Source organism: Haliotis cracherodii, unplaced genomic scaffold (genome assembly GCF_022045235.1).
Source record: "Haliotis cracherodii isolate W230 unplaced genomic scaffold, xgHalCrac1.p SCAF_18, whole genome shotgun sequence".
Taxonomy (NCBI): Eukaryota; Metazoa; Mollusca; class Gastropoda; order Lepetellida; family Haliotidae; genus Haliotis; species Haliotis cracherodii.
The window spans coordinates 244,285-268,710 of record NW_027266273.1 but is presented as its reverse complement, the minus strand read 5'-3'; the positions used below and the strand labels follow the sequence as shown (position 1 = coordinate 268,710).

Below are 24,426 nucleotides of genomic sequence, written 5' to 3'. Positions count from 1 at the left end.
TAACAACTGGTAGATCTACCATCTTTATGAAATTTGTTAAATAAGTTTGGATATATTTATGTGGTATTGAACGTCTTGGGAAGGTAAGGATAAGATATTTGGATAAACAACTTTTTTTATTACAATTTGGAGCGGCGTTTCGGCGAAGGTTCTAACACCGTTACCAAGCAACCCTCTTGAGAAGGATTTATTGAGAAAACATCAATGTGTCACGATGCACCAGGTTCGCAGTTTTCATCCATGGTATAAGAAAATCTCCTCTTTTTCAGTACTGTTATATTGCTTTAGTTTTTTTCTCGAAATATTTTTTTTAATTTATAAATTATATTACTTGAAATATTATGATCATATTGATTATCATCATGTTATATAAGGGTACATATTATATGTGGCTTCTTTTCTTATTACCGAATGTACAGTACTGAGCCCAAATGAACATAATCAACCACATTTTTATTAAGTGCATGCATGTACCAAAAAGACCGTATATTTGTCTTCAACGAATTATTTCTTCAGTGTTTGACTTTTACTAAACGGTTTAACAGGTACATCGTTTCAATTTCAATATCGATGTTTGGTTCTGAATAATTTTGTCACGTGTGACACTTCGAAAATACATTGTCGCGAGGAATTAATTGCATGTTGCAACGTTCAAATGCTAAGCACATCAGTGAGCTACGTTCAGTTGTTGTATCATGTGGGTAACTTCATTCATAATCACACACACTTAATTCTATATATGATATACCGTTTGGATAACACTCTGTATTGTGTTTATGCATAGTTAACAGAAAGCTTTCAAATGAACCCGTTCATCAAAGTATATCCTGTTAATTTATTAGGAAATTATTATGAGGGCTGACAACCCCCTTTTGGCACGCAGGATTCGGGGATCTATTTCGCAATGTCCGATCTACAATCCGTCTATTTTTCACCCACATATTTTTCCATGAAAGATTAATTCTTTATTCAAATGCCATATTTGGAGATACTTCCAGTGCCATGTGACCTCACTTCATCTTAATACCTTCTTCAGGAAATATGCCTGCATCCATGGGGATCAGAATTGCTACACTTTAGCTTATCTATATCTTTTCTTAATATAATGTCAGGTGTCCCTTTTTACTAAAAGCGGCGTAAAATAATAACACTCACTCACTCTAAGTATAATAACTTCATGTCAGTACGTCACGTACAGGACCAATAACAATAACTTGACTTAAAAATGTTCGATATCACTAGGGAACCCCTGCTCTGTAAATGAGTGTGAGTGAGTATGGTTTTACGCCGCTTTTAGCAATATTCCAGCAGTATCTCGGAGGGGGACACCAGAAATAGGCTTCACACATTGTACCCATGTCGGGAATCGAACCCGGGTCTTCGGCGTGAAGTCAAAGTCAAAAGAGATTGATGAGATCGAGGTTATATAAAAAACCTCCAACAAATCACGCGTACCACACTGCTTAGTCCAGAATACACTCAACGATCCCGAATCCCGCGTACCAAAAGGGGGTTGTCAGCCTCACAAATGGAATGTGGTATAATAATAGCATGACAATATTTTGAGTTAGAAGAATGCTGCATGTTCTAAAAGTCAGAAACATAAATAGCAAACAGAAGTGAGGATAGGAGATTGTAATGTCGTTGTAATGCATTTATGGTCTAAGGGAGATAACCCTGTATGCATTCATGACATATTTCTTTTAATCAACGCCGGGGTTAAAACGGAACGTGCACGTTTTAATTTACTCCTCCTTAATTCGGTTGTTTTTGTCTTCTAATATGGATTCGACAAAAAAGAAACAGATCGTTATGGACTCCGGGTACGGTTGTAGTCGTGTATCAATTGGTTTTGTTTATGGTCAAAGGGAGGTAATCAGTAACTGCATTCCCAGACTTACCTCCCTTTTGGACAAGGGACATAACTCTTGTTAATCGTACATCCCTTACCCAAATGGCAAAAGGTGTACGTTATACTGCATTCTTGTTGTTTAACACTGTAGTCAGCAATAATCCAGCTATATCACATGGCCTGCAGAAATAATTTTGGACCAGATATTATAAGCAGCCTGACACTATCGCCAGTATTGGGGGAACAATGACACAATCAGCCAAGTCACCAAGCCTGACCAACTGGTCGAGGACAATCACAAGTTACTGGGGACCTATTTTAACCCCAGAATTTCCATGGGGAATATCAAATTAATTTGGAGAACATGCTAAGTGAGTATGACACATTAATTTCTGGTGTACCTCACTTCAAAAATGGCATCGTTAGGAAATCGTCAATCAATCATTGAGCTTGGTGAGGAAATGAGGACAATCCGTAATTTGATATTATATTTTTTTTCATTTATGGGTAGGGCTGGTAGGGATGATTTTCCATTGTATTCTGCAAAGAAATGACTGCCATTGTAGTTTTGTTTAACCCAGAGACCATATACTCTGTATATGGCCTCTGTTTAACTCTATCATACCTGCTAAACTGCTTCACTGAACACGAGAACAACAAACATCAGCATGAATAATATAAATGTTTATTACATATTGACAAGATATAGACAAACAGTAAATATTGCTGATCTTTGGAATAGTGAATCAAGTAGTGTAATGACAGCCACCTTTTCGTTGGTCCACTTTCATAGGTTCTGCCTGGTGATGATTGAAAATACTCCAGAAGACATCCAGACAACATTTTCCCACCCGAAATGTCTTTCTATGGCTACCACAAATCAATTGCTTATTGTTTGATTTTCAAAGGAAAAGGGACACAATTTCTTTTTTATTGAAATAACTACAAATTCACTCATAAAAAGAAAAAAGAAAAAGAAAAAAACTAACTGAATATTTGGTACAAAAAAAAAGAGTAAGAAATTGTTTTCGTTTTGATATGCAGGTTCTGAACAATAAGGAAAACGATTTTAGGGATGTCTTGTGACAACTGCTTGTGAGCATAGAGTGGAGCAAGATAGTTTGTGATGTTCAGGTATATGAGCTCCCACTTATAATATTTTGTTTTTGTTTCTAAGCATTGTTAACATTTGTTAAAAGATAAAAGTTATCTTGACTATCAATAACCAACCCTGGTAAATAATTTCGTTACAGATTCCAACTTTCCGCACCTTGAGCTTCAGAGGTCATGTAATACGTTAGAATCAAGTTAAATTCCATAGATTTGTTCCCAACAATAGAAATAACTTAAGAAATATAATCCTCACTCCCTACTAAGTCGGGATTAAAAAGAGGTCATAAGAAACAAGAATGTTTTTATAACTGACTCGAACTTGAGGTCAATGTAATGTCAAAAAGAATATAGATAGACAAGAGATTATGCTACATAAATATTATTTGAAATAGCTTCAAAACTACAGTGAAATATTTATAAGCTTTGAATTTATTAATACAAGTAAGTCTGTCCACAGGAACTTGTAACTTGAGGGAGAGATGTTTGCTATGATAACAACATCACAACAGATTCATGTGATTTGTCAGAAAAATTTGATGATGAGGTCAAGATAACCCCTACCACAACATGGACATCCACAAAATATATGGTTACATCTTAATGTAGGTCCTCAGGTAAACGTCTTTGAACTTGATTGACATAAAAGACAGTATTTTGAAATTGCTCAATATGTCACTACTTCACTACTTTCCATTCTTTATATGACTGGAAGATTGTCAGCAATTTTTGTTAAAAAAGGTAAAAAATATCCCCAAACCAAATTGGAAAATATTCACTCTAAAGTGATGGTAAAATAAAATGGTTTCATTAATAAAACTCTGGGACCTCTGCACGGCTTTGATATCATGGACTCAATCACCTGATTACAGCAGATATTGACATCCACCATCATCAACAGATTTCATTCAACTCAAACATGCAATATGATTTTTCATATGAAGGGAAATCCGAAGTACTGGTACGTAATCCCAGCATAATTTTCATACATCAGTTTAATCCAAAGAAAATCAAAATTGCCAAAAATAATCGATGAAATTGTCTTCCATTACCATGCTTTAACAGTTCATGTTCCCAACAACCTATTGAGTACATACAGACAAGTCGAACATTCACTTCATATAAGGTAGCATGGCTATTTTTTGATTGGGCAGAGGGAACTCCTCCATCTTTAATTGTTTGGATGAATGATCACAAAGTTATTCTATATCTTTTTTATAGGTTCCAAAGCAACAGTTTACAAATTATTTGTGATGTTTATTGGACAACAAAAAAAAACACCTAAATTCCTCAGCCCTAAAGTTATTGCTTTCTGTTTCTCCAATCTTGAAATTGTTTGCAGGAATTACATTACAACTACAGTGCAAAACATGGACATTTGTTTTATTAGTAAACAGTCTCATTTAAATCAGATCTGCTCGAATATGTCTCTGCGTGAAGATCCAACAACCCCATCATAGATTATTCGCGTTATATGAACCTGGGTTGCTGATCCAATCAGAAGTCAGCTTTATAAACCTATTTGGCTCCATTCCTTTACCATCTCAATTTGGAAATATAGATGTTCACAAAAGATACACATACGGAACACCAATATTTCTTCATTGTTTCCCTCTGGGTGTTAATGCCATGGTGCCCCGAAACCACAGGGTGTATAAAATAGCCACAATATAATCTGCAGCTTTCATTACTTACATTCAGAACTGGCCATTTTTAATTGGTTTTCAATACGGAAATTATATATGCAGGTCTGCATGCTTCACTCACTCATACTGATAAAGTCTTGCTGATTAGCCCATGTGACATGAGGGGTTGTCAGATCTGCATGCAGAGAGTATCATATAAGAGTAAAAGATCTGATTTTAATGAGATTGATTACAAATGACCTCTGTGTTGGGAAGTGTTTCAAACTGACCAGAATTTGTAGTCAAAGGATCAGGATCAAGGAAGTTTACTGGTCCTGTTCAATCTCTTGTGTTCCTGATCAAAATGGTAAACAGTGCTAACTAACATAGACAATACCACATATCAAACACAGCTGTTCAGATTGTCGACTGTGCGTAGAGTTTCCATGCTCCATTAGAAACATATCAGTGGGGACAAAGAAAAGGCCAAATTGTATTTTCTCAAATTATCAGCATGTTGAGACTGGAGAGTGCAGATCCATGATGTGCATTTGGTCTTAAAGACATAGCTTGAAATGGATAATAGTTATTTTATGTATTCCACATTCAACAATACAGTTGTACTTCAGATTTAATACATGCACACTGAAATTGATCAATAATTATCAAAAAAGATCATAGTGATAAAAGTTTCTTCAATTTTGTATGCTTTTTTATTTTTCTGATGCATGAAAAGGTGGGTCCATCAGGAAAATATAAATAGATTTTAGCTTTTTTTAGTTCCTACTCTGTGACTTTTGTCTCTGGTCTGTGAAACCCGTGAACCATCACATTACAAAAGGGCCACATTATGGCATGGTAAGGTGATTTCACCATACATGCAACAGTGGTTATTATCACAATAATAGATTTGGTAAGATACAAAACAGAGGCTTATATTATTTATCACAGAGTTTTACAACTATTAATTCATAATAACAAAGGAAAAAAATTATGGAGTCTGATCTGAGTTGAAGTTAACACAAATGTCTAAAAGCTGAAATACCAGTACATAAATATAGTAAGTAAACTAAAGTTTGATTACAGAGAAAGTTTTATACGTCATAAAGGTGACTGGCTCATGGAAGACATAATTTTGAAACGGGCAACCTCTGTATATTTACCGATCCTGTATTCAGTTTATTACATAGGTATCTTCTTTCTATATGACAAACAATCTTGACCCACTGGCTACCACAGCATTGTCTTGCGCATGATTTAAATGGACCAATGCTAAAATAGACTTCATACCAAATTGCCCTCATGAGCAGGCACCTTTCTGTGCTATATGTTATAGATAGGAGAGATGGGCATTGTCCGGTCACGTCCTCGGAGAAGCTGTAGTGGTGAGTGGGTCCAGGTCCAGGGTGTTTAATATCTTTTAATCATAACTGAATGGAGATATTTTTGTGTCTCTACCGCTGAACTGTCATAGCTGTTACATAGTCTTAAGAGTAACCTCCCCTTGTTCAAGAAAAATGAAAGCCAGAGGACCCCATGGCATCTATCTGAGAGAGACAATAAAAGACATGGAGCTTGTATTGGCTTATAGTTATTCCAAAACTTTGTACCTAACACTACTATAAGACCCTGGATCATCAAGGATGATGTTTCTTGATTGGCTTGAAGTACAGACAGTGCTTACTACAAATCTTCAATCCTATAATCCTACAGAGTCAAGATTCTCTTTGAATAAAGGATAAAAGTTTAGAAATTCGATCTGTCTCACTTCTTTTGATCATTGCCTGAAGTTCAAGGTTTAGTCATGAACAGATGATATGAAATGTAAAACAATTTTCAACAAAATTTTCAAAAATAAAACATTTAAATCAACTCAAGATATATACAGTACAAATACTTCTTAAATATGTTTCTTACATTGTAACCTTGTTTACAATGTTGTTGGGCATCTGTTATTTTCATAATTAAAACATTTTGGCAAATTGGCTTAATATCAGTAATAGGCATGGAATAAACCAAAACAAAATACAATTCTGTGTACAACACTTCAATTTAGAATGTATCAAAGACGTACATGTATATACATATTTGAATGTACATATATTTTGCATATTATAAAGTGGTTACGTACACCTCCATAAAACCTGTTTGGTGTTAATGCGAGTCTGATCCTTTGCATCTTACATATTGGCCGAGAAGAATTAAAGACATAAAAATCAAGCCATTTTTATTCCATACACACATTAATATATATTCCAGTCTTTATTGGTTTTCAAAAACTTGAAACTCTTTGCAAAAAGTTTAAAACACAGACAAAAAGCTTAATAAACAGATAGTAAGCTAAATCATTGCTCAGAATAACCCTTCATGAAGTGAGGAAATCTACAAAGGCTGTTTACTGAAGTTTATATGTACATTGCACCCATAGCACTCAGCATGCTCAAACACATCACAGATTGACAAATCTCAGCTGAAAATAAACATGGAGTAATGGCAACTTGTTGAAGCAAAACATTCAATCTATTAAGAATATAATTACAACATAATTATGTTAAGACATGGCACAGGTTTCATTGACCAAACGTTTGACTCCTCTCAAATATACAAGATATAGATGTGAGCCTGCAACTTTAGACAGTCATGCAAACCTGTCTCAAGTAGACTGATTTCAGGGTACACAGCTCAGCTAATAAAAATCCACATGTAAAACGATTTTGGCACAGGCTGAGGCAATGAGTATGTGTTAATTGTGGATACAGCTTTCAAAAGGCTATTGAAATACTACTGCTTGAGTAAGGAGGAAGGGAGGGAATCAATGTATTTGATAGAAGTTGAGTGAGTGAGTGAGTTAGTTTTAGTATGGCAATATTCCAACAATATCATGGCGGGGGACACCAGAAATGGGCTTCCCTCATTGTACCCATGTGGGGAATAATGCATTTTGAGTAACGTAATCTCTGCATGATGATTATGAATGTGAATGCCTCAATATCAGTGAATGTATGTGTATATATATGTCCTGATTTGTAGAATATTTATACCTGATATGATTCCAAAGTCAAAGCAAATCTTAATCACTGTGCATACAATACTGGTGACCTTAAAAAGAAATCACAGTGTAAGAATAATAGAATTTTTCTTTTGATATTGAATTTTTCAACCTCATTTAACAAATACTTATTTGATGCACAGTCTTATCTGATAATATATATTTCACATCGTTGTGTTTGCATATGGTCAAATGAGTTAAAAGTTAATTCAATTTCTCATGACTAGCACAAGCTTTGAACTTTCTCAACAAATAACATCAGATATGTGGAATGTTTTGATTAACACACAAACATGGAACAAAATTAATATCGGGCACCATATTCGATATATATCACATTTCTGTACATTAAAATAAACTTTATAAATCATATTTGGGTAGGTAACAATATATATGGCAACATGTTATCACAACTTTGTAATTTCGTCATAGTCATTTACCAATATTCCACGTACAAATCTCTTTGAATGTTTTGGTCGTGACATGGTTTCTGGAGAGTTGTCTTTCCTTGCAGCATCTGAAGAAGAACCATGTTCCTTATTATCGTTGATCTCAGAAACCTGTGGCGTATCAGTTTGATCTCCTGCCTTTGGCTGGCATTCAGGTGCTGCTGCATCTATTAGGTTTGGCATGTCAACAGATTTATCCACTTTGCCAGATGCACGTTCAGAGTGATCTCCCTTGCCAGAGTCAGCATCAAAGTTATCTCCCTTGTCAGATTCACCTTCAGAGAGATCCCCCTTGCCAGACTCACCTTCAAAGTTATCTCCCTTGTCAGATTCACCTTTAGAGAGATCCCCCTTGCCAGACTCACCTTCAAAGTTATCTCCCTTGTCAGATTCACCTTCAGAGTGATCTCCCACATCAGCTATGTTTTCAGAGTTACTATCAAGAGGCATTGAATTATCCAGAGTTATTTCAGAACTGTTTACACAGTCTTTGTGGTCCCAAGGTAACACAAGTTCTGTGTCTGCCCCATCTTTCTCAGAATGTGTTGTTATTCCAGAGTTAACTTCCTTGAATGACTCTTCAACCTGAAAAACTTCTGCTTCTGATTTTTCCTCTGTAGTGGCATCTTTCTCCTGATTTTCTGCATTGGTAATTAATGAGCTAACACTCTTATTGGATAGGGAATCCACTTTATTTTTGCGGATTCCTTGCAATGAAACTATATCTGAGCAACTTGCACTGGAGTCAAGGAATGCATCGTTGTCATCGGAAAAGCTGTCGTTGAGCGTAATATCATTGAGAGAAATTTCACTGGAGTCATCAACACTCCTTGGGTAGGCCCTGGGAAACAGGAAGTGTTGCTGGGTGAGTTTGTTAGGAAGGTTTTGAAGCATCTGGGCAGGGGAGACAACCATGCTGAAGCGATCCCAGTCACTTGAGGCAGAGCTGCGTAGGCTGCTCCGTACAGAGGAAAATCGTGAAAACCCACCATGCCCTGATAGAAATAAAAACACAAAAGTCAATGATTATGCTTATTACTACACCAAGATTATGATACATTGAGATAAACATTGTTTTCAGATTTGCTGGTGTTACTGAGTATTCAATGTGATGCCTTCGGCTCAAATTCACAAATCTGAAAACACATAATGTTTATATATAACGTAAAGTGACAAAGAACTATCTCTCCTGAGTTAATGAATTGGGTTTTACACCACAATACTCTAGCCATATCTCCGCAGGGGAACACGAGAAAAGGGCTATACACATTGTACTTTTGTGGGTAATCAAACTCTGGGCCTTTGTGTCAACCACTACTCTACCCTACCACCCCTCTCCTGAACTAACACTCTTGTATGACAAGGGATATTATCTATAAGTCAAAGTAGCAAGTGAATTTTCTATGGATTGAAATAGAACCTTGTCATCAGTGAGGTCAAGCTGTTACTGGCAGCCATTTGGGATGCAATGTGACAGCCCAATGGCTGAACACAAGAAGTCATAAAACCCTACATACCAATACTTTCATTTCTCCTCATAGAAGCAATCCCGTGCCAGTAAGTTGTGTTCTTAAGTAGTACATGTATTCAGAGAAATGTTTGTCTTGAATGAAATATATAGAAAATATAGTTCATGCTTAACATCATCTTCTGATTCCCCCATAACGGTGGCATTATCCCAAGAAGTAAGGCTGGGATTGCCTTCCTGCCTGATAATCCAGTAATGCCACAAAGTATGACTTACTAGTAACACAAGTCACCTCAAGAAATAACCAGAGGAGGGCATTTTAGCTTTTAGACAAGAAAGGTTTTCAAGATACCAACTGAATGAAAGCAACTTTCTACCCATGGCCTTAAATTCCTACACCAATTGTGTACCCTAATGAACATAGGTAGCAAACTTGAAGAAAAATCAATGTGAACACCATGTTTTGGGAAAATAGGAGTTCCCCCTGCATTTGAAGAATCCATTGATATTGAACAGGGCACAGTGGTGGAGTGCGACAAGGCGCATACTCAACATATCTTTGTCTATGCACTACGTTGATTCAAAACGTGCACTATAGATGTTCACCCCATTGTTGTCCACTGTTACGACGGCTTATGCAATAAAGCAGCGTTCCCTGTCAGGTCATGATTTTTCCAAAGGTTTGTACAGCAGTAGTGCCCTTCCCACACAAACACCCTCTGTTACACTGACACTACAATAGGAATAACACAGTTCACTATTATAACAAATGAGAGAGTCCAAATTTAATGTGGAATCAGCAAAATGGCAAAAACATAAGTGCTCCAATTCAAACTTTTGTCAAAAATGCCAACAAAGACAATCACTTAACCAAAGTTCCTGTCAGCATTGATATTCAAATAATTTCGGCATAAATATTAAGGACCAACACCAAAATGTAATTATTTAGAAGAAATGCATGCCACAGTTGAGGAGGAGAAGATGTTTACAACACACAACTGACACCTGATGCCAGACAAATAGATATGACTTTTTGTCAGGTGAGCTAAAATACGGAACTTGGGGTGTCATGACATTGATTGAGGGAAAAGTTCGGAGAGGGAATTATTCGAACTATTCTGCCTTATGACACACCTTCGAGAATGTAGTGCTCCTTTTTCTCCAGATAACGTAGCTCGTCCAATTTCGCCTTCAATACTTGCTGTAAAACACAAGAAAGAATAATTCATAATTTTGGAATCATAAATTGGAGTGAGTTATTTCAAACAAAGATGAATACATGCAAAGTTACTGTGGACTTGGGGATATAATTTGTAGATATTATAAGTTGTAGTAGGAACACTCGGGGGTACATGCAGTATTTTATCAAGATCACATGGACCAATCAGATCTCATCATTCTGACAGGGAGGTATGATAAATTGAATTATCCTTACTCCATTAAAGAATGTAGTCATCTGATTGGCCTGTCACCATTCCCATACAAGCCAGCTTGCCGGCCTCCATCAACTAACACTAATCATGCTTCAATTACCATTTGTTACTGTGATCATAATGTTATTATCCCATGTTACATGTAAAATACTTGAAGGTTATTGGTCCATGATCATAAATGTATGATCCATCCATGTACCTTGAAAAAACATACCTCGCCATCAGGGAAACATGAATTTTGTTGAATTCTCAGTGATAAATAGATGGTATCATGCTGTATTCATAATAAATATTAGCCTTGTGTTTTGGGGATGGTTAATATCCTGTATTAGGAATAATCATTAGTATTTGGCAAACCTTGGCAAGGATATTTACCATCCCAAACACACAAGTGTGATAACCTCTTTATCGTATAACATAATTCTTAAATCCCATCATAGAAACAATTTCTATCAAATGATACCTGATTATTGGACGTTTTCCTGGAATGTGGGCATTAACATTGTATGTCACAAACTTGTTGATTAGTCCGTCGGACAGTGACAACAAGTAATACAGTACCATATAGGCACAATTAGTTCTAATTAAATGTCATTTTAAAAGCCCAAAAATATCTTTCGCCAATCAGTAGGTGTCCCCACTTTTATCTAAGGGAATCTACAGTAGTCTACAACATGTTACATCTGTTCACAGTCTGCCTGGTCAGTTGACATTGTCACAACATTACAAATGCAGCACACAACGATAAAATGAAACAAAGTACAATCTTGGACTTATTTCAGCCAAATGTAACTTTTCTAAGTTTGGAAAAAGATTGCCAAGCCACAGCAGTCTACAAACACTGGTATGGAAGCTGGTATGCATACCATGCTTGCTAAACTTTTTCTTATCATTCTAAACATTCTTATCTCCAACGTTGACTACAATTGTAAAGGACCTCAGCTATGCCCCAGTTAGATGCTGATCATTTGGATAATGATAACAATTACCACAGTAGTTTGTCTAGATCCACAATGGCTAATCATGACTGAATAGCCAGTAGACAGGGGTGATGCCATCTTTGTTTGTAAACACTGAAAATAGTCCGTACCTGACCGTTTCCTTATTTGCATATTTTTCCGCAAATATACCCAACGGATACTGTTTTCATCTGCAACATATCCATTATATGATAATAGTTATTCTTTGATGAAAGGGAGAGACTGTCAGAGGTTGAGAAGCCAAAACAGGTACCACACACTGGGGTCTCACCTTGAGTTTGATGAATCTTTCATAAAGCTCCACCTTTCGACAGCAGTCTTCAAACAGCACAACAAGCCTGTGAAATCATCAAAATACTTTATACAGAGCTACTTCTGAGGCCAGATCCAAGGGGGAAGTTCAGTAGTTGTCCCCACTGCACACAGTATGTACTAAGTAAAATAACATGGATCAAGTGCTGTAACTGTGTAAAAAATCATTTATGGCACCAATTTGTAAACTCAGTCTTGACAAGCATCTCTTAGATAAGCATGCAAACTTTCATGCATGTAACTTTGGTGTTTCTGAGAAAGCCTGTCCCCATTGCACACACTATGTTGAAAAGCATGGAGCAAGGGTCATAACTCTGTAAAAAATAATTTATGGGTCTAATTTTCGAACACAGTCTTGATCAGTATGTCTAAACTAAGCAAAACTTTCATTCATGTCTCCACTGCACACACTATGCACGAAGTTTAAAATGCACGGAGCAAGGGCCATAAAACAAGAGTCATCAGAAGATGACAAATCTCCCCTGTCCCCTCAAATTCGAAAGAACAAATCATCTGACTGTTACTTTGTTCAACTTGATGAGAGAATTTGTATATAATGCTTATACAAGAGTACTTATTGAACTATCAAAACATTACAATGGAATTTGGATCAGAACTTTGTATTTCTATGTCAAGTACACACCACTATGATCAGAGTCAAAATCAAACTTGTTGCCATGGAAACAGAACAAATATAAAATCCCTAAATAACAAAAGGCAGCAGTTGACAACCTGTTTTCAAGAAAGAGTAATTATTAGCTTTAGAGATATGGTCCAGACAAACACACCACTATGAACAGAGTCAAAGTCAAAAACATTTTGATGGAAACAGGAAAATAATAACAAAAATTAAAATTCCTTAATAGCAAAAGGCACCACTTAAGCCCTTGATTAATACATGTACCAAGTTTGGTTGAAAAATGTTTAGTTTAGTTTAGTTTTTTAGTTGTGCTCTGGAAATGACACCTACCCCTCCCTTTTGAGACTAAGTCCAAATTGTTTCCATGGAAATCAAGGAAAATAAAAATGACACTTCAGGACCTGCCAAGTTGTGTTGAAAGATATTGAATGGTTTTTGAGTTGTGCTCCAGAAACGAAATGTGAAATCCTAAATCCTGGCTCTACGCCATGGTGGGTGATTATAAACTGATAGATTCTTCATGTTCTTTGAGATTTTACAGGCCAGTGGTAGACAATGTGGGCTTGCAGATTTATCTCCCTTCCAAATACCTTTGCAAAGGGCACTGCAAAGGGCACTGAAAAGTGCAATGGTCTTAGGGCATGTTGGATGTTGGTGTATTAATTATCAAGGAAAAGGTTCTTTCTAGAAATCATACTTGGAAATGATAGACATAGAACAGGTCCTGGTCCTGTCATGTCACAAGATTCCAGTTACCCGGGACATGTGAGTGGGAACTGAGTACTTCTAGGATTTCCATCTGACTCCCTGGTCCCTACCTGAGAGTGTCCTTGGCGTCCTTGATCTTCCTGACCAGTATCTTGTGAGGCTCGCCCTCCACACTCTCACCATTCACAGACAGAATCACGTCCCCTGTTGAACAAACACAACATTACATTGGTACTTCAACATTTAATTGTCAAACAACATGTTAATCCTCAACTGTTTTGTTGAGTTCTGTCATTTGAATGTTTGAGTGAGGGAATGTGTTTTGTTTGACACTATTTCAGTTATATCACTGCATGTCAGCTTGATGTTGGAGGAAAACCTGAAGTGATGTAGGTCTCAAACCCAATCAGGGATCTGGGATTTGAAGACATGGTTGTAGTATTCTCACATGTAGAAGGAATGAAACTCTGCACAGCGAGGTGAAGCACCTTAGATGTAACCTACTCACCCTCCAACTCACTCACTCACTCACCCACAAACTCACTCACTCACCCTCCAACCCACACTCACTCACCCACCAACTCACTTACCCTCCAACCCTCACTCACTCACCCACCAACTCACTCACTCACCCTCCAATCCACACTCACTCACCCACCAACTCACTTACCCTCCAAACCTCACTCACTCACCCACCAACTCACTCACTCACCCTCCAATCCACACTCACTCACCCACCAACTCACTTACCCTCCAAACCTCACTCACTCACCCACCAACTCACTCACTCACCCTCCAATCCACACTCACTCACCCACCAACTCACTTACCCTCCAACCCTCACTCACACACCCACCAACTAACTCACTCACTCATGCCCACCAACTCATTCACTCACCCTCCAACCCACACTCACTCACCCACCAACTCACTTACCCTCCAACCTTCACTCACACACCCACCAACTAACTCACTCACTCATGCCCACCAACTCACTCACTCACCCTCCAATCCACACTCACTCACCCACCAACTCACTTACCCTCCAACCCTCACTCACTCACCCACCAACTCACTCACTCACCCTCCAATCCACACTCACTCACCCACCAACTCACTTACCCTCCAACCCTCACTCACACACCCACCAACTCACTCACACACCCACCAACTAACTCACTCACTCATGCCCACCAACTCATTCACTCACCCTCCAACCCACACTCACTCACCCACCAACTCACTTACCCTCCAACCCTCACTCACTCACCCACCAACTCACTCACTCACCCTCCAACCCACACTAACTCACCCTACAACTCACTTACCCTCCAACCCTCACTCACTCACCCACCAACTCACTCACTCACCCTCCAATCCACACTCACTCACCCACCAACTCACTTACCCTCCAACCCTCACTCACACACCCACCAACTAACTCACTCACTCATGCCCACCAACTCATTCACTCACCCTCCAACCCACACTCACTCACCCACCAACTCACTTACCCTCCAACCCTCACTCACTCACCCACCAACTCACTCACTCACCCTCCAATCCACACTCACTCACCCACCAACTCACTTACCCTCCAACCCTCACTCACACACCCACCAACTAACTCACTCACTCATGCCCACCAACTCATTCACTCACCCTCCAACCCACACTCACTCACCCACCAACTCACTTACCCTCCAACCCTCACTCACTCAACACCAACTCACTCACTCACCCACCGACTCACCCAATCACCCTCCAACCCACACACTTATTCAGCCACCAACTCACTCACACACCCTCCAACCCTCACTTGCTCACCACCAACTAACTCACTCACTCACCAACTCACTCACTCACCCTCCAACCCACACTCACTCACTCACTCACCACCAACTCACTCACTCACCCTCCAACCCATACTCACTCACCCACCAACCCCCTCACTCATGCACCCACCAACTCACTAAGTCATGCACCCACCAACTCACTCAGTCATGCACCCACCAACTCACTCAGTCATGCCCCCACCAACTCCCTCACTCATGCACCCACCAACTCACTCTGCATGCACCCACCAACTCACTCTGCATGCACCCACCAACTCGCTCAGTCATGCACCCACCAACTCACTCAGTCATGCACCACCAACTCACTCAGTCATGCCCCCACCATCTCACTCAGTCATGCACCGACCAACTCACTTACTCAGCCACCAACTCACTCACCCATCCTCCAACCCTCACTCACTCACTCACCCTCCAACTCCCTCACTCATGCACCCACTAATTCACTCAGTCATGCACCCACCAACTCACTCAGTCATGTACCCACCAACGCACTTACTCAGCCACCAACTCACTCAGTCATGCCCCCACCAACTCACTCAGTTATGCCCCCACCAACTCACTCAGTCATGCCCCCCACCAACTCACTCAGTCATGCACCCACCAACTCACTCAGTCATGCCCCCACCAACTCACTCAGTCATGCCCCCTCCCACTCACTCAGTCATGCCCCCTCCCACTCACTAAGTCATGCCCCCACCAACTCACTAGGTCATGCCCCCACCAACTCACTAGGTCATGCCCCCAACAACTCACTAGGTCATGCCCCCTCCAACTCACTAAGTCATGCCCCCTCCCACTCACTAAGTCATGCCCCCACCAACTCACTAAGTCATGCCCCCTCCCACTCACTAGGTCATGCCCCCTCCCACTCACTAAGTCATGCCCCCTCCCACTCACTAAGTCATGCCCCCACCAACTCACTAAGTCATGCCCCCTCCAACCACACACACCCTGCCCCTGAAGGACAACGTACCTCGACGCATGCCAGCCAGCCCTGCCGAACTGTGAAGTTCCACATAGTCCACATAGGTCATCACCTCCAACTCGTTGGTCTTCTTGTTCTTGATGCCATATGTCTGTCAGACAGATGACAAGTTAAACCATACAGTACAGAAGGACTCTGGGGTGAAATACTTTTTGTGTTCCTTACTAGAGAGAATCTTCTGCTAACAAATAGGGAAACATTTTCTGTAACTAACTTTATTTATTCATTAATCCTAAGGGAACAATTATTTGATAGTCTGGGTGTGTGTGTGTGTGTGTGTGTGGGTGTGTGTGTGTGTGTGTGGGGGGGGGGGGGGGGGGGGGGGGATTTTATCCAAAATATAAATCATTACCAAAAATTAGTGAAATTAGTGAAAAAATAATTATGCTTCAGACTGTAAAAAATAAAAGGAGTTGCCTGCCACAAATTATGTAGCCGAAAAATATCTCAGGCACAAACTGAGTCACAAATAGAGTCACAAGGCTCTATAGTTCTCCTGACTTGTAAACCATAACCTTATGACACTTGAACCTTATTTTGGTAGCAACATCTAAATTAGTTAAAAAAAAACCTTGTTGCAAAACATCCTTGGAAAAAAATAAAGTTATGCAAATAGTGATGCCTGGAACAAACATGGATCTACTTCTAGCCATTACCTTTCACACAAAGATTAAACCCTGTGTCCTGCGGTCTCCTAATAAGTATTTTAGTAAATTGTTGTTTTTTTAAAAATAACAATATCATATTTACGTGAGTGAATAAGTGAGTGTGTATGGTTTTACGCTGCTTTTAGCAATATTCCAGCCATATCACAGCGGGGGACTCCAGTAACACCGAACCTGGGTCTTCGATATGACGAGGGAATGCTGTCAGTGTGATTGCACCCCCTCACTGTGTACCTGTAGTGTGCTTGCACCCCCTTACTGTGTACCTGTAATGTGCTTGCATCCCCTTACTGTGTACCTGTAGTGTGCTTGCATCCCCACACTGTGTACCTGTAGTGTGCTTGCACCCCTCACTGTGTACCTGTAGTGTGCTTGCACCCCCTCACAGTGTACCTGTAGTGTGCTTGCACCCCCTCACAGTGTACCTGTAGTGTGCTTGCATCCCCTCTCTGTGTACCTGTAATGTGCTTGCATCCCCACACTGTGTACCTGTAATGTGCTTGCACCCCCTTACTGTGTACCTGTAGTGTGCTTTCACCCCCTCTCTGTGTACCTGTAGTGTGCTTGCACCCCCTCACAGTGTACCTGTAGTGTGCTTGCACCCCCTCACAGTGTACCTGTAGTGTGCTTGCATCCCCTCTCTGTGTACCTGTAATGTGCTTGCATCCCCACACTGTGTACCTGTAGTGTGCTTGCACCCCCTTACTGTGTACCTGTAGTGTGCTTTCACCCCCTCTCTGTGTACCTGTAGTGTGCTTGCACCCCCTCACAGTGTACCTGTAGTGTGCTTGCACCACCACACTGTGTACCTGTAGTGTTCTTTCACCCCCTCTCTGTGTACCTGTAGTGTGCTTGCACCCCCTTACTGTGTACCTGTAATCTGCTTGCACCACCACACTGTGTACCTGTAATGTGCTTGCACCCCTCACTGTGTACCTGTAGTGTGCTTGCACCCCCTCACAGTGTACCTGTAGTGTGCTTGCATCCCCTCAGTGTACCTGTAGTGTGCTTGCACCCCCACACTGTGTACCTGTAGTGTGCTTTCACCCCCTTACTGTGTACCTGTAGTGTGCTTGCATCCCCTCTCTGTGTACCTGTAATGTGCTTGCACCCCCTCACTGTGTACCTGTAATGTGCTTGCACCCCCTCACTGTGTACCTGTAGTGTGCTTGCACCCCCTCACTGTGTACCTGTAGTGTGCTTGCACCCCCTCACTGTGTACCTGTAATGTGCTTGCACCCCCTCACTGTGTACCTGTAATGTGCTTGCACCCCCTCACTGTGTACCTGTAATGTGCTTGCATCCCGTCACTGTGTACCTGTAATGTGCTTGCATCCCCTCACTGTGTACCTGTAATGTGCTTGCACCCCCTCACTGTGTACCTGTAATGTGCTTGCACCCCCTCACTGTGTACCTGTAGTGTGCTTGCACCCCCTCTGTGTACCTGTAGTGTGCTTGCACCCCCTCACTGTGTACCTGTAATGTGCTTGCACCCCCTCACTGTGTACCTGTAATGTGCTTGCACCCCCTCACTGTGTACCTGTAATGTGCTTGCATCCCCTCTCTGTGTACCTGTAATGTGCTTGCATCCCCTCACTGTGTACCTGTAATGTGCTTGCACCCCCTCACTGTGTACCTGTAATGTGCTTGCATCCCCTCACTGTGTACCTGTAATGTGCTTGCACCCCCTCACTGTGTACCTGTAATGTGCTTGCACCCCCTCACTGTGTACCTGTAATGTGCTTGCACCCCTCACTGTGTACCTGTAATGTGCTTGCATCCCCTCACTGTGTACCTGTAATGTGCTTGAACCCCTCACTGTGTACCTGTAGTGTGCTTGAACCCCTCACTGTGTACCTGTAATGTGCTTGCACCCCCTCACTGTGTACCTGTAGTGTGCTTGCACCTCTCACTGTGTACCTGTAGTGTGCTTGCACCCCTCATAACATACCTGTAGTGTGAAGCCCCATTTGTTGTTTTCCTGATGAAGTTTGATAGTGCGCCGGCGCCGGGTCTCGTCTGGATCGGTATGGATGGCACGGTCTTTCTCCAGGTGATCCAGGTCATCCCCCACTGACCCCTGCCACATTAGTGGCTGCAAAGGAAGTCATCATCATTCCATATATCCATTCATAAATTGTTTAACTAGTCCAAACAGCCAAACCTCAGTGGGGGGGACCTGGGTATGCTGAGATCCCAAATTGTGTCAGATGCTCAGGCACAAGATAATCAATCTCTTTCATTTGCCAAATTCCACCTCTGTGGGATACATATAAAACAAGAAAGAAGTGAGCAAAGCTTATCACATACCCCCATTATCCCCACTGGTCAACAACAAATAGTAAATAGTTTGTTAATTAATGAAATATACCTGTTGCTTTAAGTCAGAGGAACTGCCCTTTCCTTTGTAATCTCATGAGCTATACAAAACCAGTCATCAAAATTTCTAAATTCCATCATGTTTCCATGAAAACAGCATAAGAGAAAACTTTCAGAATCTTATAAAAGATAAAAAAACAATCATAGTGGTTAATGTAGCAAGTTTGCTGAAGCTAGGATACATAATATTGTAAACATAGATCGTACAAAAACTCTACCCAAAACTTATGTTTCACCATGATTCCATGGAAACGGCAAAAATTAAAAAAATCACAATCTTCAACCTAGCAAAAGGCACAAGTTCTCATTATGGTAAATGTGTGTAGCAAGTTTGGTGAAGCTAGGGTGCATAGTTAAAAAGATAGGGGCCGTACAAAAGCTCGGACGGAAGGACGGACAGACGGAACGCTATATACCCCCGATTTACTTCGTAAACGGGGTATAAAAATACATTAGAACTCTGTTAGCTAATATCTAATATGAAGAAAAATTCAAACAAAGTATGTTAATATTGGTAAACGTAACTTTCTGACATTCCCATCCAGATGCTTGCATGCTTGACTTTTCATTTTCTTTATTTACCCTGACCAACAATTCTTTAGAGGTGTCACCTAAAGAATGATGTTCATGTGTTACAAACAACTCTAAAACATTATTGTCAACAATGACCCTACGACTAAATCTCAAAAGTTAGTAAAAATAGAGGCGTGAATATTTATTTTATCACATCACTGTAACATGTATACAGTGAGCTTATCAGCCAGAGTATCTGTCAGTCTGGTTCTTGTTGCCCCACTTGGCTGACTGTTTCCCAACTTCCATTACAACATGTAAGAGGGAAACCATGGGATATGCTTCTTACCAAGTGCCACTTGATGGAGTTACCCCTTTGTAACCGTGACAACCAACACTGGCTTCCATCAGATAAAATCATTTGAACACTTTTCATGCTTAGAGAGTCACTTCCACCTTCTTCATAAGACTTGAAGAAGAATGTTACACTGGCGTGAGCAGGACTGAAGAAACAGAAGTCTATTTCACGATTTCACATCTGTTAATATTTTTGTTATTTCTGCATTACATTTTCTCCTATCTGGTGATCTTGATTTCGTATTTCTAACAGGCAATCTTATGTGTTGGTTATGAAACGGGGAAATGAAATATTATAAATTGGAAACATTCTGAATAGCTTGAATAATCATGATAATTGTAACTTGTTGGAATTACTTGACATGAATGTGATACAAATACATTATTTTCAACACACATAAACATTCAACTTTACCATATTTCCTTTAACAAAAAGATATATAACCATCTGAAAATACTGTAATAAGATTTATATCTTTGGTAAGTCCATGTTGTACATACTTACAGAACTCAAGTGTATAATTTTTGCTACAATAACAACAGTGATTAAATATTCTCTCACAGCAACACGACCCAACCTACTTCAAATATCCACTCAGTCACAATTGGTCTGTTCAACAGAAGCCAGGGAAAGAAATGTAGTTTTTCACAAGCATGCCACAGGGCGCATGTGCTGATGTGTAGGTGAGTACTTTACAGTTTTAGTGTGCCACGGGGCACATGTGCCGATGTGAAGGTGAGTACTTTACAGTTTTAGTGTGACACAGGGCACATGTGCCGATGTGTAGGTGAGTACTTTACAGTTTTAGTGTGCCACGGGGCACATGTGCCGATGTGAAGGTGAGCACTTTACAGTTTTAGTGTGACACAGGGCACATGTGCCGATGTGTAGGTGAGTACTTTACAGTTTTAGTGTGCCTCGGGGCACATGTGCCGATGTGTAGGTGAGTACTTTACAGTTTTAGTGTGACACGGGGCACATGTGCCCATGTGTAGGTGAGTACATTACAGTTTTAGTGTGCCTCGGGGCACATGTGCCGATGTGTAGGTGAGTACTTTACAGTTTTAGTGTGCCACGGGGCACATGTGCCGATGTGAAGGTGAGTACTTACAGTTTTAGTGTGACACAGGGCACATATGCCGATGTGTAGGTGAGTACTTTACAGTTTTAGTGTGCCACGGGGCACATGTGCCGATGTAAAGGTGAGCACTTTACAGTTTTAGTGTGCCTCGGAGCACATGTGCCGATGTGTAGGTGAGTACTTTACAGGTTTAGTGTGCCACGGGGCACATGTGCCGATGTGTAGGTAAGTACTTTACAGTTTTAGTGTGCCTCGGGGCACTTGTGCCGATGTGTATGTGGTTACTTTACAGTTTTTAGTGTGCCACAGGGCACATGTGCCGATGTGTAGGTGAGTACTTTACAGTTTTAGTGTGCCACGGGGCACATGTGCTGATGTGTAGGTGAGTACTTTACAGTTTTAGTGTGCCACAGGTCACATGTGCCGATGTGTAGGTGATTACTTTACAGTTTTAGTGTGACACAGGGCACATGTGCCGATGTGTAGGTGAGTACTTTACAGTTTTAGTGTGACACGGGGCACATGTGCCGATGTGTAGGTGAGTACTTTACAGTTTAAGTGTGACACAGGGCACATGTGCCGATGTGTAGGTGAGTACTTTACAGTTTTAGTGTGCCTCGGAGCACATGTGCCGATGTGTAGGTGAGTACTTTACAGTTTTAGTGTGCCACGGGGCACATGTGCCGATGTGTAGGTAAGTACTTTACAGTTTTAGTGTGCCTCGGGGCACTTGTGCCGATGTGTATGTGGTTACTTTACAGTTTTTTGTGTGCCACAGGGCACATGTGCCGATGTGTAGGTGAGTACTTTACAGTTTTAGTGTGCCACGGGGCACATGTGCTGATGTGTAGGTGAGTACTTTACAGTTTTAGTGTGCCACGGGGCACATGTGCCGATGTGCAGGTGATTACTTTACAGTTTTAGTGTGACACGGGGCACATGTGCCGATGTGTAGGTGAGTACTTTACAGTTTTAGTGTGCCACAGGGCACATGTGCCGATGTGTAGGTGATTACTTTACAGTTTTAGTGTGACACGGGGCACATGTGCCGATGTGTAGGTGATTACTTTACAGTTTTAGTGTGACACGGGGCACATGTGCCGATGTGTAGGTGAGTACTTTACAGTTTTAGTGTGCCACAGGGCACATGTGCCGATGTATATGTGAGTACTTTACAGTTTTAGTGTGACACAGGGCACATGTGCCGATGTGTAGGTGATTACTTTACAGTTTTAGTGTGCCATGGGGCACATGTGCCGATGTGTAGGTGAGTACTGTACAGTTTAAGTGTGCCTCGGGGCACATGTGCTGATGTGTAGGTGAGTACTTTACGGTTTTAGTGTGCCACGGGGCACATGTGCTGATGTGTAGGTGAGTACTTTACAGTTTTAGTGTGCCACAGGGCACATGTGCCGATGTGTAGGTGATTACTTTACAGTTTTAGTGTGCCACGGGGCACATGTGCCGATGTGTAGGTGAGTACTGTACAGTTTTAGTGTGCCTCGGGGCACATGTGCTGATGTGTAGGTGAGTACTTTACGGTTTTAGTGTGCCACGGGGCACATGTGCTGATGTGTAGGTGAGTACTTTACAGTTTTAGTGTGCCACAGGGCACATGTGCCGATGTATATGTGAGTACTTTACCGATTTAGTGGGACACAGGGCACTTAAAATTGTTTGATAGGCATTTCTTAGAAGTTGACGGATGACAAAGTAGACAATAAAATTATGGATTACAACTTGTTTATCATACTGTAATAGCAACGTTTCAGTATAGATTCTTATACCATTCTTTAGGTTTTTTTAATATTGTTTATATATTTGTTCCCACAGTTCACACAGGCTTGAAGTATGCAGAGACTGGCCCAGGGCTGTGATGACCACAGCATGGTTCCCTTCTTACCCGACACACTATGCATGATATGGCATGTGCAAAATGTCACAATCTGGTGTACAATTTTAGATTAACAGGGTCTTTCTCTAATAAATATCAGGGGCGAGGGAAAGGTTTGGGATGAGCAGATCATGAGAAACAAAAAACTATTTATGAAGCCTTATCTAAAAACATATGGCGTATATCTCCTTATCAAACTTAAAAAGGTTAAAGATGAAAAACTTGCGTTTTTCAACAAATTCTCATCTGTGGGAATTCATAGGCAGAAAGGTTTCAGTCTAAAATGCTTGAAATAAGTTCCCCCGAAATGTGGATCATCTGTCCACAGTGGCCACTGACACTCTCAACCCTGGCTTGCCTGATTTAGAGTGTAGCAAAGGCACACTTGAGTATGACATTCGATACTTTCATAATAGAATCAGCAGTGGGGTACCCTAACCTATGTGCCAAGCAACCATATGTCATTCTTATGAGTTGTTACATCACACTTCCACTGATCAAACCTTAAAGCAATTTCTCAAGGTCAAGACTGCCTAGGCCATGCTTCCACATATCATGGCTTGAACACACCCTTTGGCTATGGTTAAAAACACTTGGCACTTGGCTGAACTGCTTGATTGCCAGAAGTCATTTTCTACCAATTTTGTCATTTTAATTACTTCTGAATCTTTACCAGAGCTTCATAATTTTTTATATTGTTTCATGATTATTCCAACATGTAAAGATGATGCTCATCTTCAGTTTAGCTGTGTAGAAGAAAAATATACATTGTCAGGAGGGATCTTTACTATTATTTTCCTTCTAAATTTCTGTTTTCAAATGACAACAGGATGAAGAAAATACATTTGCTTTCATTCTCACTAACAAAATAATCATGCAGAAGTAAGCATGGATAGCTAAGATGAAAGTGGGCTCTGGTGGATTTCGAACTGCCTGACCTAAAAACTTTAAAAACACTAGGATAAAGTAGTTTCAATCATAGCGTAATGCAAGTTGAGCATAAAGTGACAATGACATACTGCATAGAGAAAAATAAAACTTTACTGCTAACCATTAAGTTGGAAAACCA

At 40.5% G+C, this 24,426-nt stretch overlaps 1 protein-coding gene across 3 annotated transcripts in view; it reads right to left on the bottom strand.

Moving 5' to 3' along the window:
• Positions 1-2,523: 2,523 nt before the first annotated feature.
• LOC139465636 (fibrinogen-binding protein-like) overlaps positions 2,524-24,426 on the bottom strand; it is a 41,877-nt gene continuing 19,974 nt past the window's right edge. For 2 of the 3 annotated variants that reach the window (XM_071247341.1, XM_071247342.1), the window contains exons 2-7: positions 19,084-19,227; positions 16,456-16,558; positions 13,737-13,830; positions 12,238-12,304; positions 10,688-10,754; positions 2,524-9,080 (exon numbers count right to left, since the gene is read on the bottom strand). In XM_071247341.1, coding sequence (XP_071103442.1) covers positions 8,044-9,080; positions 10,688-10,754; positions 12,238-12,304; positions 13,737-13,830; positions 16,456-16,558; positions 19,084-19,227 — 1,512 coding nt within the window. In that variant the 3' untranslated portion in view covers positions 2,524-8,043. Of the gene's footprint in view, positions 9,081-10,687; positions 10,755-12,237; positions 12,305-13,736; positions 13,831-16,455; positions 16,559-19,083; positions 19,228-20,886; positions 20,975-24,426 lie in introns of those variants that run through there. The other variant, XM_071247343.1, reaches the window with a different exon arrangement.